Source organism: Delphinus delphis, chromosome 2 (assembly GCF_949987515.2).
Source record: "Delphinus delphis chromosome 2, mDelDel1.2, whole genome shotgun sequence".
Classification (NCBI taxonomy): Eukaryota; Metazoa; Chordata; class Mammalia; order Artiodactyla; family Delphinidae; genus Delphinus; species Delphinus delphis.
Window position 1 is genome coordinate 44,630,508 of NC_082684.1, and position 15,721 is coordinate 44,646,228.

At 41.3% G+C, this 15,721-nt stretch overlaps 1 protein-coding gene across 4 annotated transcripts in view; it reads right to left on the bottom strand.

Moving 5' to 3' along the window:
- Positions 1-12,951: 12,951 nt before the first annotated feature.
- TMEM260 (transmembrane protein 260) overlaps positions 12,952-15,721 on the bottom strand; it is a 59,161-nt gene continuing 56,391 nt past the window's right edge. For 3 of the 4 annotated variants that reach the window (XM_060004499.1, XM_060004498.1, XM_060004497.1), the window contains one exon: positions 12,952-13,918. In XM_060004499.1, the coding sequence (XP_059860482.1) occupies positions 13,664-13,918 (255 nt within the window). In that variant the 3' untranslated portion in view covers positions 12,952-13,663. The remainder of the gene's footprint in view (positions 13,919-15,721) is intronic. The other variant, XM_060004500.1, reaches the window with a different exon arrangement.

Here is a 15,721-nt window from a genome sequence, read left to right on the forward strand (position 1 = left end):
GACCAACCTAGAGCCTGTCTCTGCTAATTTGTGAGCCATTTAATGCCATGTACTAAGGCCCTTTCTGCTGACACTAGCTGGAATGGATTCCGGATTTTGCAAGGGGGACCCTGACCGATAAACCATGGGAGTAGTTATTTGCAATATTAAATATAGCTTCTGCTTAGAAAGATTTTAAGGCAAGAGAAGCAGCTATCTAAGAAGAGAGGCAAGATTCAGGCTTGTTTTGTTTTGGTTTTTGCTGTACGCGGGCCTCTCACTGTTGTGGCCTCTCCCGTTGCGGAGCACAGGCTCCGGACGCGCAGGCTCAGCGGCCATGGCTCACGGGCCCAGCCGCTCCGCGGCATGTGGGATCTTCCCGGACCGGGGCACGAACCCGTGTCCCCTGCATCAGCAGGCAGACTCTCAACCACTGCACCACTAGGGAAGCCCGATTCAGGCTTTTTATTGGCAGCTGCAACTATGTAGGAACCAAATCGAGGCTCTTGCCATTTTGGGTGTATATATAACTTTCTGTGCCAATACGGGTTTGAGTGATGGATGGGAGGCAGAGCTCTGGAGGCCCTAACTTTCACATTAACTTGAATTTATCCTAAAACTCAACCCTAAGTTTATAAGCTTTCAGGTCGCATTCTCCTGCTCCAACTTTTCCAGTGATGAGCAGCCCCTCCCCATTCTCTCCCTGTCATCTCTCTGGTTCCTTCCCTCCCCTCCTATAGGGGTCCTTCACCACCTCTAGTCACCCATCACAGACACACACACAGACACACACACTCACAGACACACACAGACACACACACACAGACACACACACACAGACACACACACACACACACACACAAGGGAGGAGTCCATTTGTAAAGAAACAGAGTGCTATAAACAACAAATTAAAGTTTCCAGGGAGAAATAACAAGATCTGCAGTAGAGTCTGTCCCAGGGAGAAAGGCTCATTGTTTCTTTATGAAAAGCACAAGGGGAGAAAATGTGTCAAGGAGACAGTAAACAAGAGCAGGTCCAAGTAGACAAGAGCAGGTCCGAGAACGGGCAAGTCTCTCTTCATCTCTCTTAGGTTCAGGTTCTGTTTCTCTACACTTTTAAGACTAGGCAATACTTGCTCATGGTACAAAAACGGGCACACAGCAAGTCTCCTGCCACCCTGGAGCCCACACTCCTTGTCCCTGACTCAGAAGCCAGAACTGTGGTGAGTTTCTTCCCCAGCTCGTTTTCCCAGAGGGGCACTTCTGACCTGGGGATTGCGTGGAAGCCTCCGAAATGGTGGGGAAGAGCTCTGGGGGTAAAGGTGGAGGAAGGGGCGTCCGTGGTGGTGGCGGAGGCGGTGACGGCCAGGACTCCAGCCCAGCCGGCTGGTGCCTGGCCGAGATCCGATCCCGCAGCGTGGACAGGACACCTGTGCTTTCCGCCTCCCAGCCGCTTGATCCTCAGGAAATAGCCGGTTCCCTGGCAGGAGGCGGGCCTGTGCCGTTTTCCTTTTAAGGTTATTGTCTGCTAGGTTTTATTATGTTGTGGTTTATTCCCACAGCTTTCCCTTCAGCTGCAAATTAGAGTGCTTATGGATGAATGTTTGTTTATATATGTCATGTTGCTGTCCTTTCAGGTCCAAATACATGCATCTGAGGCGGGAGGCCGTGTTTGTTTTTTAAACTAAGTGGAACTGCCACACACCCTCTGCCCAGATCATGGAAAGTTGCCCTATTAGGAGTTTACGGAAGAAAAATCGGTGCCAGTTATAGCAGGTATTGAGAGAGGAGGAGGGAGGGAGAGCCAGAGCCAGAGACTGACACAGAGACAGAAAACCTGAATAATCCTCTGGCAGTTCTGAGTGTGACACAAGATTCTCCTCCTTCTTAGCAGTTCCGTGCCTCGTTCCTGATAATTTTAGCGTCTGCTCTGTCTCTTGCTATGAGAATTAGCATCAGCAGCTTTCAAAATGACTTACCAGTTAACCCCTCCAGAAATCTTAAGACATTATTCTTTTCTTCTCCAAATTTCCCATCTCTAAGCCTTCTAATTCTCCTTCAAATTTCCATCTGTAAAGTTAATACAATCCAATAAGAAAATAATGTGCTCTTGAGACATTGACATGCTCAGAGCCATTTTATCCTGCCCTAAAGCCTGGAAAGTTTGAATTTTCCTTAGGATAAAAAAGTAAGAAATAATAGAATAATTCACTGTACTGTAACAATTAAATCCAGCGATTTAACATTACGCATTGGTAAATATAATGCTCACGACGACCCAAAGTCTCCCGTGTGCTGACAGACAAAAACAAAGTTATAAATCTAAACCTCCTATTCCGAACCACATTCCTAAATGTAAATAAGCAACCAAGCATGCTGCCACATATCTTTACAGAAGCAATTACAAACAAGCCTTATCAGTCGCTAAGTCACCAACACGCACAACGCTTATCTGCTATGCCCTCTACTGGATAGAGTACACAAGACAAGTCGCATTATTTCCAATTCATTTTTGGCATCATCCCTCTGCATCTGCTTTAAGAATGCAAGGCGTGAAATTTATAGTAGCAGGTTTAACATTCCATCCAGCCAAAATTATTTTGCTACAAGGACTTACCTTTGGTGGAATATTTTGGGTTGGCCTTTTTTTTTTTTTTTTTAATACATAGATTGCTTCTCCCCTTCGTGCAACCCACTGTCCCAACTCTCAAGCTGTCACCAAACTCTGTACATGGCAGGAATAATTTCATGCTGAGTAAAATGTGTTTAATTTCACATCCTGTAAGAATAATTACTTAGCATAATGCCACTTAAAATGTATTTCTATCTGCAAATGCTAATGGAGCTGCAAAAACCTGAATCATCTTTGGAAAGAATTAGGGAATTAAGGGTGCTTTGCCTTCACTCCCTCTTCTCCTGGAGAAGGACTGCCTGAAGAGAGAAACCCAGACCACAGGAATAATCCAAGGCGAGATCCTGCTGTCTTCAAACTGGGTGTGAGTCCAGTGGCTTTTCGGGGAAGTTAATCCCACAGACCTCTCCTGAGCCTCCGCCAAGATGCTGCAACAGAGCCTCAGGCTCCCTGGAGATGCCCAATCCTCACCCAGGTCCCACTGGACAGCCACTAGGAGGGGACTCAGGCCCAGGGCCAGTGAGGACCACCTACCCGAATGGCAGGGCTGTGGCCTTTGGCCTTAGGGATCTTGTCTCTTTGATCATTGGTGCGCCCAGGTAGTAAAGACCACTGTGCTAGCTATTGCTCATCTTGAGGCTTAAAGCTTTCAATAAAGAACGACAAGGACTAAGAGAGAAAAGAAGTGCTTTGCCTTAAAAAAAATTCTTTAAACCGCTTTATTTTGAAATCATCTTAGAATTATAGAAAAGTTGCAAAAATAACTCAGAGAGTTCCTGTATACCCGTCCCCCGATTCCACCTAATTTAATAGCTTACGTGACTACAGTACAATGATCAAAACCAAGAAACTGACATGAGTGCAACATTATTAAGTATTAACTACACGGCAGAGTTGGATTCGGTTTCACTAGCGTTTCCACTAATATTTCTTCCGTTCTAGAATCTAATCCGGGATCCCTTATTGCATTTAGTTGTCCCAACTCCTCAGTCCCCTTCAATCTGTGTCACACTCTTTGTCTTTCCTTGTCGTTCACAACTTTGACACTTTTGAAGAGTACTGGTCAGGTATTTTGCAGAGTGTCCCTTCATTTGGGTTTGGGTGCTATTTTCTTGTGACTACATTGAGGTTATGCATTTTTGGCAAGAATGTTACAGAAGTGCTGATTCCTTCTCATTGCTTTGTGGAAGAGGGGCCTGTTCTCTTCCAGCAACGGAGTGAAGCAACAGCATGTGCTGAGGGCCTGAGGGAGCCACTGCACCTCTTAGAACCTGGGTGGTGGGTCCCAGAGAGTCAGGCACTGAGCCTGAGAGCACTCAGCATGCTTTTCTTACCTGTCTCTTCCCTTCTCCGTTACCATGGTGGCAATGGAGAAGTGAGAAGGTTTCTTCTCTGTAGGCAGATAGCACTAGTGTTTTCTTAATCCGGTGCAGAAGGACAAGGTGTAGCCAAGGAAAGCAGAGTATTATGGATGCTGGGGGGAGAAGAGGTGTGGGGAGAGGAGGACCACGATGGAAGTGTGGGGAAAGGAAAGCCGTTTGTGGATTCAGCAGGGCTCTCTATGACCTAGGAGTGAGATGAGGACGTCTCCGTGGGTGGGAACCGTGTTAATTTGTGTTGAGGCAGTGGTGGTAAACATTTCTCAATCAGCATTTGTAACTATGAGACGGCAGGTTTGATTTCCTCAGTGGGGTTAAATGTAGTGGTGGTACAAAAGGACCCTCGGGTAGATTTTAAATGCTTGCATTTTGGTTTTCTCCTTCTCTAGATTGGAAGTTCCCTAGGGAACAGGCCCTAGTCTGTCTGGTTCCCCTCCCCCTCTGAAAACCTAGTACCTGGGGCCTGGAACACTGTAGAGCTCAAAAAGTGTTTATTGATTAAATGAATTTTTAAAAATGAGGTTTTTTTTAATTTCCTGGTGTTTTTTAAACTTTTTTTTTTTTTGATGTTGGGGGTAGGAGTTTATTTATTTTGGCTGTGTTGGGTCTTCGTTTCTGTGCGAGGGCTTTCTCTAGTTGTGGCAAGCGGGGGCCACTCTTCATCGCGGTGCGCGGGCCTTTCACTGTCGCAGCCTCTTTTGTTGCGGAGCACAGGCTCCGGACGCGCAGGCTCAGTAGTTGTGGCTCACGGGCCTAGTTGCTCCGCGGCATGTGGGATCCTCCCAGACCAGGGCTCGAACCTGTGTCCCCTGCATTAGCAGGCAGACTCTCAACCACTGCGCCACCAGGGAAGCCCTAAAAATGAGTTTTAAAAAATTGAGTGGATGAGATACTCATTTACAAAACACACTGACGGGCACTCCACTCATTCTTTATTGCAAGTCTGTGGCCCCGCCCCCAGCATGGTTTTGGAAGCCCAGTGGTGGCTGTGAGTTCAGGGCTCCAAGCTTTCCGACCCGTATCTGTCCTCAAAGTGCCTGGCGAAGCTGTGTTGTGGGGAGGCTGTTCTTTGAGAGGTCCTGGGAATCTACAACGGAATCTACACTCTTTGGGGGAAAGTGGAATCAGATCAAACGTGTAGATGGCAAAATCTCATTTTGGGAAGAGGCAAATAGTAGTAATGTTGGAGCTTCCTGCCTCGTGGACCATGGTTTGGGGAAGCCAGTAAAGAAGGGAAGACAGTGATGGTAATGGGGTTGCGTGGAATGGATTTTACTCGTGTGTGTGTGTGTGTGTGTGTGTGTGTGTGTGTGTGCGCGCACATGCACGCACACACACGCACACACGTACTCACAGGTTGAGTCGTGTTTCCCTTACTGATGGGACTGCCTTCATTTCTTCACGTGTTCAGTTCTTGGTTATGCTCTTATAATTGCCAGTATAATTTAAATAACACATTATTTATAATTATCATTGTAATTTAAATTGAATTGTTTTTCAGATGTATATTTAGTGAGAACTTGTTAAACGCTCAAGAGAGAAGCAAAGCAGCAGGAGGCTTTGAAGACTTAGTGTACTCAGGTGTGGAGAGTGGAGCACTGGTGTTCTGGCATTAATAACAGTCAGCACCCTGAACAGTGGCTATGCGCCGGGTACGCTTCCGTGCACGCTGTCTGCGTCAGCCCATTTCGTCCTTACAGACACACCGTGAGGTAAGTCTGCTATAACTCCCTTCTCCAGATGAGGAGGTTAAGGCACACAGACACGTGCACCACGTCATCCAGCTACCAAGTGGCAGAACCCTTGTCCAGCCCTAACCACTGTACTATACAGTGTTCTAGTGCAGTCTAGAAAAGGCCTGTGCTTTCTGGAACAGCCTGGCAGCTGGAAATGTGAATGGAAGAGTTGGGAAGGACTAGGATTCTGCTGTTTCAGGGACACAATGACCCCGCCAGGCACACGTCCCTCTGTGTGTGTGTGTGTGTGTGTACTGCTTCACGCAGGCAACAAGATCTCGAGTTGTCCTTCCCTCCATGGGAGGTGACAGTGAGTTCCTGCAGGAGACTGCACACTGCTGGGGGAGCTTTCAGATGAGATGAAGGTGTTTGTTAAAGTATTTCTTTAATCCAGCAGCACTGTAATAAAAAAGGAACATAAAAGGTCTATCTTACAAAATTTCAAGCAGGTCACATGTTTCACATGACAATTATAAGCACAATTATTAAGAAATCTTATGGCATTGATTTAAAATAAAGTTCTAGTTTTGTTTGATTCTTGCACAGGCTCCCACATTTATCTTGTACAAATTAGCTCATAGTACTCAACAGGTTTAGGCTCTGTAGATCAACTATTTAATTGTTCACAAGGGGACACGTGAAAGGAGAAAAGTATCGTCACATAAACGCATGCAGCATGGCTTGTGTGGTCACATCAGAAGGAGTCGTTGTCGCACGAATGACACTAAATTTATTTGCCTCCCAAAGATGAAAAGCCAAACTACTTCCAACTCTGACAGTAAATGCAGGAATGAAGCCATTCAATGGATTTTAAATGGAATTAGCTGTTATAACAATCATTGTTATTATTGTTGTTATACATTTTTACAAATCATAGTTATGACTTCAGAACCAAATTTGGAAGAAATCATTATCATCTAAACACTGAATTGGTAAGGCTCACAATTAGGAAAACAGATATTTAGTTCTTCACAGAGGCCTCTGACCTTCTGGACACTGTCAGAAATTTTTAATAGAGTGGCTGAACCAAACAGAACAATCATGAACACTGGCTCTAGGTGGTTTTGGTTTCTGGGAGGAAAAGTCTAATTCCCAACTCAATGAACATTCCAGTGGAGCTGGGACATATTTCCTTCTGCAAAACATAGAAATACTATTATGTTCTGAACCCTGCATAGGAGGGGGAAGGAGAATATAAACTAGAGCGACATTTTTCAAATGGAGCTTTCAGTAGCTGATTCAGCTGGAATGTAATTTATGCTAATAAGTTCCTGGATTTCAAAGTGACTTTTTCTTATCACACTAAAACCTTTAATTTGGATATATATCCCTAAGTCCAGAATGGGTAGGAAAATTCTCTATCAAAAGCCAGTGATACAACTGGCCCTGTGTAGAAAGGAAGAAAGAAAAAGGAATTGTATTCCAGAGGTTTGGAGGAGGGCAAGAACGAAGTTCAGTGTATGGCTTTTAAACAATTTCCTACGACATAGTTCTTGATTTCACACACCTTTTACAGCTAGAAAAGTTTATCATAATTTTAACATGACTGCATAATTTGGGTCAATGTGACACAGAGTTGATAGTAGAATGTAACTGGTTTCATTTAACTGTGATGGAAGAGGGGAAAGTATACCAGATTGAGCCAAGAACCTTGTTTCTAGTCCCTAACTAGATTAGTTGTGTTAGTTATACTAGATGATCCCTTAGCCAACCCTTTTGGCATTAATATTCAATAAATTTGGATAAATTCTCCTAGGCCAGCGGCTTTCAAATTTATTCTTTACTGTGATCCACAGTAAGAAGTACATTTTATGTTATGACCTTGTTCACATACATTTATAGATTTATATGTAAATGTTGTATCTCTATATATATCTCATAGTATGATATATGTGCTGTACATAAACCACACACACATATATGTGAAATGAAACAAAATTTCGTGAAACAATAGCTACCCTTGTTACCTCTGATGCATTATATTTTTTATTCTATTTCATTATGAAAAAGCTGGTCGATTTCCACTAAATTGACGTTATGACCCAGCCTTACTATTACTGTAAGTAGGCACAGTCCTGCACTTTGGGGAGCTGCCTCCAGATGAATGCAGGTTACTGCACAGGTTAATGGTTAACACTCTGATCGCTGAAAGAAAAATATAAAAACTGTGTAGATACCAGTCCACATATTGAAGGAATATGCTCTAATTTTAGTGAAAAATTATGACACACTAAGTAGAAACAACCACTAAGTACAAGTACTCTCTATCAGTGAACTTACCCATTTTAAACTCTGCATAATTGAACTTTGGTTTTTCATTCTTCTAAAAGCAAATCTATTTTTGAAACTTCCTCTCACCTGGTAGATTGGCTTTTAAGTCTTCAAGCAAAGGAACCTAGAGTTTTGATAAATGAATCATCTTCTATTTATAAACCACCCCTTTTAAAGCTTCCGTGGCTTTTGCTGGAGTATTTTAAAAGAGCCCTTGATTTTTTTTTAATATTAACTTTTAAAAGCACTGTTAATAATAAAACAATTTTAGGGAATTTCCTGGTGGTCCAGTGGTTAGGATATCCGTGCTTCCACTGCAGGGGACCCAGGTTTGATCCCTGGTCAGGGAGCTAAAGTCCCGCAAACCGCATGGCGCAGGCAAAAAAAATTTTTTTAAATAAATAAAACAATTATATAATGTTTTCCTTCCACTTTCAAAACCCATTTTTTGGGGAGATACTGTAACAAGATTCTAGTCCTTGCATCTTTTACCCTGTCCTCAAATCCTCTGTGGCAGTTTTTGAGTAAAAGTCTTGGCATGCCAGATATTACAGGGATTTCTTGTGTCTCAGATGGTACTCAAGGATGTGCGGTAATAAGTGATTCATTTAGGTTCCATCACACTATAATCCAAGGAAGAGAAAATTGGGTCTGACTTCACAAGCATTGTTCCCTTGTGGCTTTAATCACACATACTTTTGCATATAAGTGACAACCACAGGTATTAAGGGTATTTCCAATGGTTCAACCATTAGGGAATATCTTATTTATATGAGAAAAATCTCCAAAGATTTTCTTTAAAAGGTTATATTATAAAATAACTCCTCAGACAACATTTCTTTTTTTAAAATATTTATTTATTTACTTTTTATTTTTGGCTGCGTTGGGTCTTAGTTGCAACGCAGCTAAGTACGCGGGATCTTCGTTGCGGCGCATGGGCTCTTCATTGTGGCACGGGTTTCTCTCTAGTTGTGGTGCGCGGGCTTTTCTCTAGTTGTGGCACATGGGCTTCTCTCTAGCTGTGACTCATGTGCTCAGTAGTTAAGGCTTAAGGGCTTAGTTGCCCTGTGGCATGTGGGATCTTAGTTCCTTGACCAGGGATCAAACCTGCATCCCCTGCATTGGAAGGCGGATTCTTAACCACTGGACTACCAGGGAAGTCCCCAGATAACATTTCTAAAATAGAAGATGGTTATAGTTTGTTTGCATATTTTAAAAAACAGGATGTAATCTTCATTTATTAGTTTATAATATATAATGAATTTACCAATATAAAAATCATAATTCACCTATGTTACCCCCCCCATACTACTTGTACAGATTTATAACAGATTCTGAACAATTAACATTCTGAATGGGTTAAAACTTCGATTGGGCTTATTTCTATTTATCTTTTATTAGACATTTATTTAACATTAACCTCATCTAATGGCAATTATGTACAAAAAGACTTGCAACTACTCAGGTGCTCTGTGAAGTTGGATCACGTGGATGGGAACATGGTCCAATTATTTGTATTTGATCTGTATCTTGAAACTTTCTCAACCTTATCAACTTTTTAAAATCATCACAATATCTGTGCTATTGAAAATTAACCCTCACCAATAACACTTGGGATCGGTGGAAAAGATCCAGATAACTCTATTTACAGGGCAATAATTTCAGGCTCTGTGTTTACAGTTTTGTAACCTCTACCTGTCTCTCCCATCTTTTTCTTTTTGCGATATGACATAAGCTAATCTTTCCAGGATATACAAATATGTTACATTGTTGAGCAATCAGATTTTTTTTTCAGAAAAATCCCTTCCTCAAGATATATTCCTACTAGTTTACCTTCCGATATCCAGGTAAGCACATCGTGCTATTCCTGAGGCTTGTTTTATACCGTCCACGCTGATCCAAGTCAAACAGACCTTTAGAGGGTACTGACAATGACGTCTTCATTGAATATGATCGCGGCTAAAGCTTTAGCTCCGTTTGCTCTGTAATGCTGTGCCAAGATCTTGGCCTTTAGATGTTTCCAGAATCCCTGGAAACATTACTTATTTGTTTGTGAGTATAAGCCTTAGAATGGGTTTGCATTCACAGCAAAATATGAGGGTGAACAAAGCAGTGTGAATCTCTTGAGTTTGAGTTTTTTTTTCTTTACCGAACCATAGGGCTTGGAGCCAGTTAGAAGAACAGAATTGTAAGTAATACCCTACATTGGTGCTTTTACAAAATATACCAGAATTAAAACAGAGTAAAAGGATTTGCTGTAATAGGATCCACTTTTTAAAAAAATCTTTGGTGTTAACTTTTTGTCCTGAATATTAAAAGTATTAACATTTCTAAATTCTGAGGGATATTGGTAGGAACTATGAAAAAGGACTCACACTGTTTAACTTTCAAAATATAAATTAAAAAACTACTCTTCATATCCTAATCTGATGACTTAAAGAAATCAGCAGGGTATCATACAATAATCCTAACACTCAAAATGGCTTTATTTAAGTATAATAAAAAGGCTAAACATCATGGTTCTGTCATTAGAAAGGACTACGAATATAGGCAGAAATAACATTTCACAATTTCTATTAGAAGACTTCAAAATAGGACACTAGTCATCGACTCACTTCTATTTTGGCTGCATTTTGAGTCATAGAACAAAAGCATTAAAAAAAAAAAAAGGATCCTTTGAAAAAACAAAGAGAAGAGGAAAGTCAACAGCAAGAAGCAAGCATACCTCCATCAGCGGGAACAGGGCTGGGGAGGTTTGTTAGGGAACGTGGAAGCCACAGTCTCCCTCTCCACTCGCTCTCTGGTGTGTGCCAGCCTCGGTGCCGGGCAGGAGGGCACCACAGCATGTGGAGAGGCAGACAGTTTTGCTGGCTCCTACTTGCTCCTCAGGCCAAAGTCCAGGCAGAACTTGGCCTTGCAGGGTTCCTGTCATCCTGCCAACCCTCGGCACTCCAGGGACACTGCTAGGAGAATGCCAGCCAAAAGCTGCAGAAGCCACCTCCTTCATGTCCTCTTCCATGTCGGGGGTTAGACTAAAGGATACCCCTTCTGTCAGATTTTATGGTGTTTGTGTACTAGCCAAGGAGAAGTAAGAGAAAGGAAAAGAAAGCAACTTGTTTAACCTCACACAGTAGAAAGGAAAGAATTCTTCAAAAAGTAGTTGGTCTGGGAATGAAGCCCAACATCCCAAAAATCTCAGCTCAGTCTGCTCTTTTTTCATTCACTGCTGGTTTTTGGAAATTTAAATGATTATGATCCTGTCTACTGTGGGCCATCATATCATTGCTTCCTCAAACAGAGAGTGGTCCAAAGCCACTGATGCACAAATACAGAATAATCTATGTACCATCAGACAACAGTCAATACGCAAAGCATATTCAGGCATATATGTAGTACCACATTATAGACACATTTAAAATGCAGATATTTTCAAAAAGAGGCCCTCATTTTCCATTCTTAAGGCCATAAATAGGAAATATTACTCCAACACCAGATGTGTATGTAGATGCTGTAATAATATTTACATATTATTCCATATATAATATGTAGGTGTTCAAAACCAATATGATCATCTCACATACGCATGCAATCTCATTTCTGCAATAATAAAGACAGTGCATTTTCAGGGAACGCATATATGAATTTTATTGTACTCTTTTAAAAGAAAAGTGGAAATCATCATCTTATATAATTCTTTCAAATGGATCAACTTAGACAATTTATCAATGCTTCCTTAAATTTTTACACCACACTGCACTCCAACAGGTTTTTGTTTTAAGGTAAACCAGGTTTTTGGTTCTTCCCTGTGGAGAAGTTACTTTCAAGTCAGTGAAAGTTCTTGGCCCATGATTAAAAGTCTTTGCCAATTAGTACTCAACAACTTCAATTCATTTTTTTCTGGTTCAAGATGAGTAGGAGCCTAATAAGGCTGTGATAAAAGGGCAAAAGGCACCGAGAGCCAAAAGCGGATTAATGAGCTCCTCCATTTATTTGTCTTCCTAACAGCTGAACTGTTACAACTATTGACACTCTTCAAAAGGTTCCGCTCTGAACCCCGTCCAGGCACTGCAGGCTCCAATGGACATCTTCAAATCCAGAGAATGGAGGGGCAAGAGCTTCCCCTGTGTGATGCCAAAACCAACAAAGCCCCATGGATCAGGTAATGAAACTTCAGCTTTTCCCCCTTTGAGATTTATTTACTGGCAGCTGACAAGGGGCAAATTCAGCTCGAATTGTGCAGTCAAGGCCCTGTCAAGCTTTTAGAGGCACCCTTGTCTTGAAGCACCTTCATGACTGGCATTTCACTCAAAAGCCCTCGGCACTGGTCCTTAACAGCTTATGACATCACAAAGGACACTCCAGACAGATGCCTACATGGCATCCTGCAGCATTTTAAAAGAGAATTAGTGGTTTTAATTATGGTCGTAGTATGAAAGGGAACCATGCAAGCTCCACAGGAGACCTTTGATCAGACCCTTTTGCTAGTACAATGCCACGGAACTGTGACTATTCCTGGTAAGGGGCCTTTTCTTGCTGAATGACTCACCAGTGATCTTTGAATGCAGACAAGCTTCTAGCCCTCCCTCTTCATTAGTGAGCATTTCTATACAGGGGCCTATATAGTTCTTGGAGTCTAGGAGCTATACAATTGGGGGGAAAAGAATCCCTACAGATTCAGGCCTCTACTTAGGAAGTGCTGAAGGACTCTGAGTGACTTTATTCATTAAAACAGGTTGCTATTAATTAACTGTCATAATAAAATAAAGAACTATTATTTGCATTTCTTACTATGTTCTCTTTAGTAATATGTATAAAAGATGCTTGTAACAGAAATGAATTTATTGAACCACTTCCCCACACCCCCCGAGTCCCTGCCCTTTTTTTTTTTTTTTTTGGCATTTTGGCAGCAGGACTAATTATTGGGCCCAGATTTATGAGCCCAAATGGAAGTAAAACATGAATATAAAATTAATTAAGGAAAGACAAAATCCTTTTTACTTGCCAGTTTAAGCAACTGAAAAAAAAGCAAACAACAATTAGCTTAATTTTTTAGTGATTTCAGAGAATGATCTAAGACAATAAAACCCCAACCTTTTCAAAATACCATTTGGTTGGTATTTAGTTTGAAGTGTGAGATTATGTAACAACCACAGCTACTCAAAAAAAAAAACAAAAATACACAACAGTATTCTAACTTGAAGCATAACAAGATTCATTCTTAAAAAAAATGATTTCACTTCTTGAAAACAAAGAATGTTTTTGGTATGGTATTAATGTTTGAAGAATTTAATTTCAATCCCAATCCCAATAAGCAGGGCCCTTAAGATTCATGGTCAATATTTTAAGTATATGAAAACAGTTCATTCTCTTCTAGAATCTAATCGAGCAACTCATTTGGTGAAAGACTGTGGAAGTAGGAAGATTTTTCAAAATATTCTCGCTGAAATGCTAATTCAGTAACATGGGCTAAATAGAATTTGCATAAATAGCACATCTCGGTCTCTAACCGCCCCCCCCCCCCACCTCCGAAACAGTACGGCTGCACCATGTACTTATATCTGGGAGATGACTTAGGCCCCCATTTTTTTATGCTGTTTCTTTTCTTGGATGAAAAACTTCTAGATTTTGGAAGCCAAACGCCAAGCAGGTTTTTCACAGTTTGCTGTCTCAGCCATTTTTCATATTTCTCAGACTTCGCAGTTCTTTTCTTAGGTGTTTTAGAGCAACTGAAATATCGGCCAGCTGTGGATCATTCTGGGCCTTCTGAGTGTAGAGACGGAAGTGTCTGATGGTTTCAGATAACAAGACTTCAGGGTCTGCACCTCTTTCCCGAAGGCGCAGCATCCGTTCACAGGCGATGGCATAGTTCTTATGCCAGTTCACTGGATGTTCCTTTCGTAAATAGACAATCTCCTTATAAAGCTGGAAGACAGCAAAAATGTTGGTATTCCATTGTTATCCCTTGACTTTTTTCAAAAAAAACCACAGAAAACACAGAGAAATTAGCACAAGAAAAAAAAAATCCAACCAGCCTGCAGTAAAAATCTAATTGTTGCTAGGCCATGCAGAAAATGCAAGGATGTTACTATAATTATTACAGTAGCAGGAGGCACATGTGCTTCATCTAAAACTGCTTCTGGGGTTTTTGGATGTTGCAGAGGGAACCTAAGACACACTGTGTCAGGACAAAATGCTGTTCCTCCAGAAAGATGTTCTGAGAAAGGGATTTAGTTCTAATGCATGGAAAGCTATTTACTCAACAGGCAGAAAGGATGAAACTCTAAATTTAGCTATAGGAGAAAAAGATAGCTTTCTTTAGAAAACTGCACGGAAAAAGAACTTGAAGAAATTTAAATTTTGTCCCTCAGTTTTACATAAATTTCTCTCTATATTATAAACAACAGTAATAACAATAGCGACAATAAAACACATCAAACAAATCCAGCATCAAACAGACTGGGCATAATAGAATTTAAGAGACATCCTTAAAGTGAGATATTGAAAATCTTCACAGTGTCCTAAAATTACAATTTTCATAGTTAAAACTTTGCCCACAGGAATTCAGAGTTTTGTTTTTCAATATCAGAGATAGTATTAATTGGATGGGGTTAGAATCTTTAATATTGATTTTTCCAGAGGAAAAACATCAAAATTTAACAAATAAACCAAAAAGTAGATGCAAATCTACAAAACAGAATATTATCCTTGCATATTTGGGAATTTCACAGCCTTCCTGGGGATTATCAAATTGCAGTCAGATCCACAGGCTCTTGAGTTAACCAGTAGCCTCCATGAGAGCACAGGACAAGCAATGATGCTTTCTCCAGGGACAAGGGCTTTCTGAATTAGAACTATACTCATTACATCATCCAGTTGAAAGGGACCCAATTATATTATCTATTTCCCCAACCCCTACTCCAGAGCAGACAAATGCCTACCTAATCTGTTTCAAAACAACATCCCCATGAAAAAGTCCCCAATCCGTATGTGATATGTCATTTTGATATTTAATAACCCTCAGGCCTCAAGCTGCCTTTTAAAGCTATTTTCCCCTTAGTTCTCTTCACTCCATAAAATAGGAGAGTCACCTTGCACTTTCATAGACATCAAAGCTATTAAGTCAGCCTCCTACCCGTTTATTTTCTTGGTAAAATAAACCTTCTCTACCTTTCCTCATAGTTTTTGGCTTTTTTTTTTCCCTATCCGTTGCTCCTCTTCCCAAGCCTCCCTCTGATGAGGGACATCTGTAAACTGCATGGCAGGCTGCCCGGAACAAAGCAGGTGCTCAGGAACTGCTCAGGTTCTTTTCTTCCCCAAGTTTTCAAAATCCTGATAAGGTTCTGGAGTGCAAGACAGACGCTAGCACTTCATTTCCCAATGGCTCAAGAGAATAAGAGGCAGCTCATGACCTCCCTGCTTCAGTCTGCAGACATCAGAACAACTACGCTACCCTTTTCTAGAACATCGACTCATTCTGGATGGCCCATTAGGCCACATGTGCTGTATCTTAAAAAGCTAAGAGTCATTTCTCATCATGTGGAATTACATTTCCCCCTCTAGGCATGTATCACTGTGACATTAGTGTTAGTGGAACGTATTCTGTCTTGGGGGGAAATCTTCAATGTATCGGATGTATTCCTAAAGATAACAAAGATCATTCTTGCTCTCCCACTATACCTGAACTTAATGTCCTGTATAAGCTATTGAGCAGGATAATTTAATAAT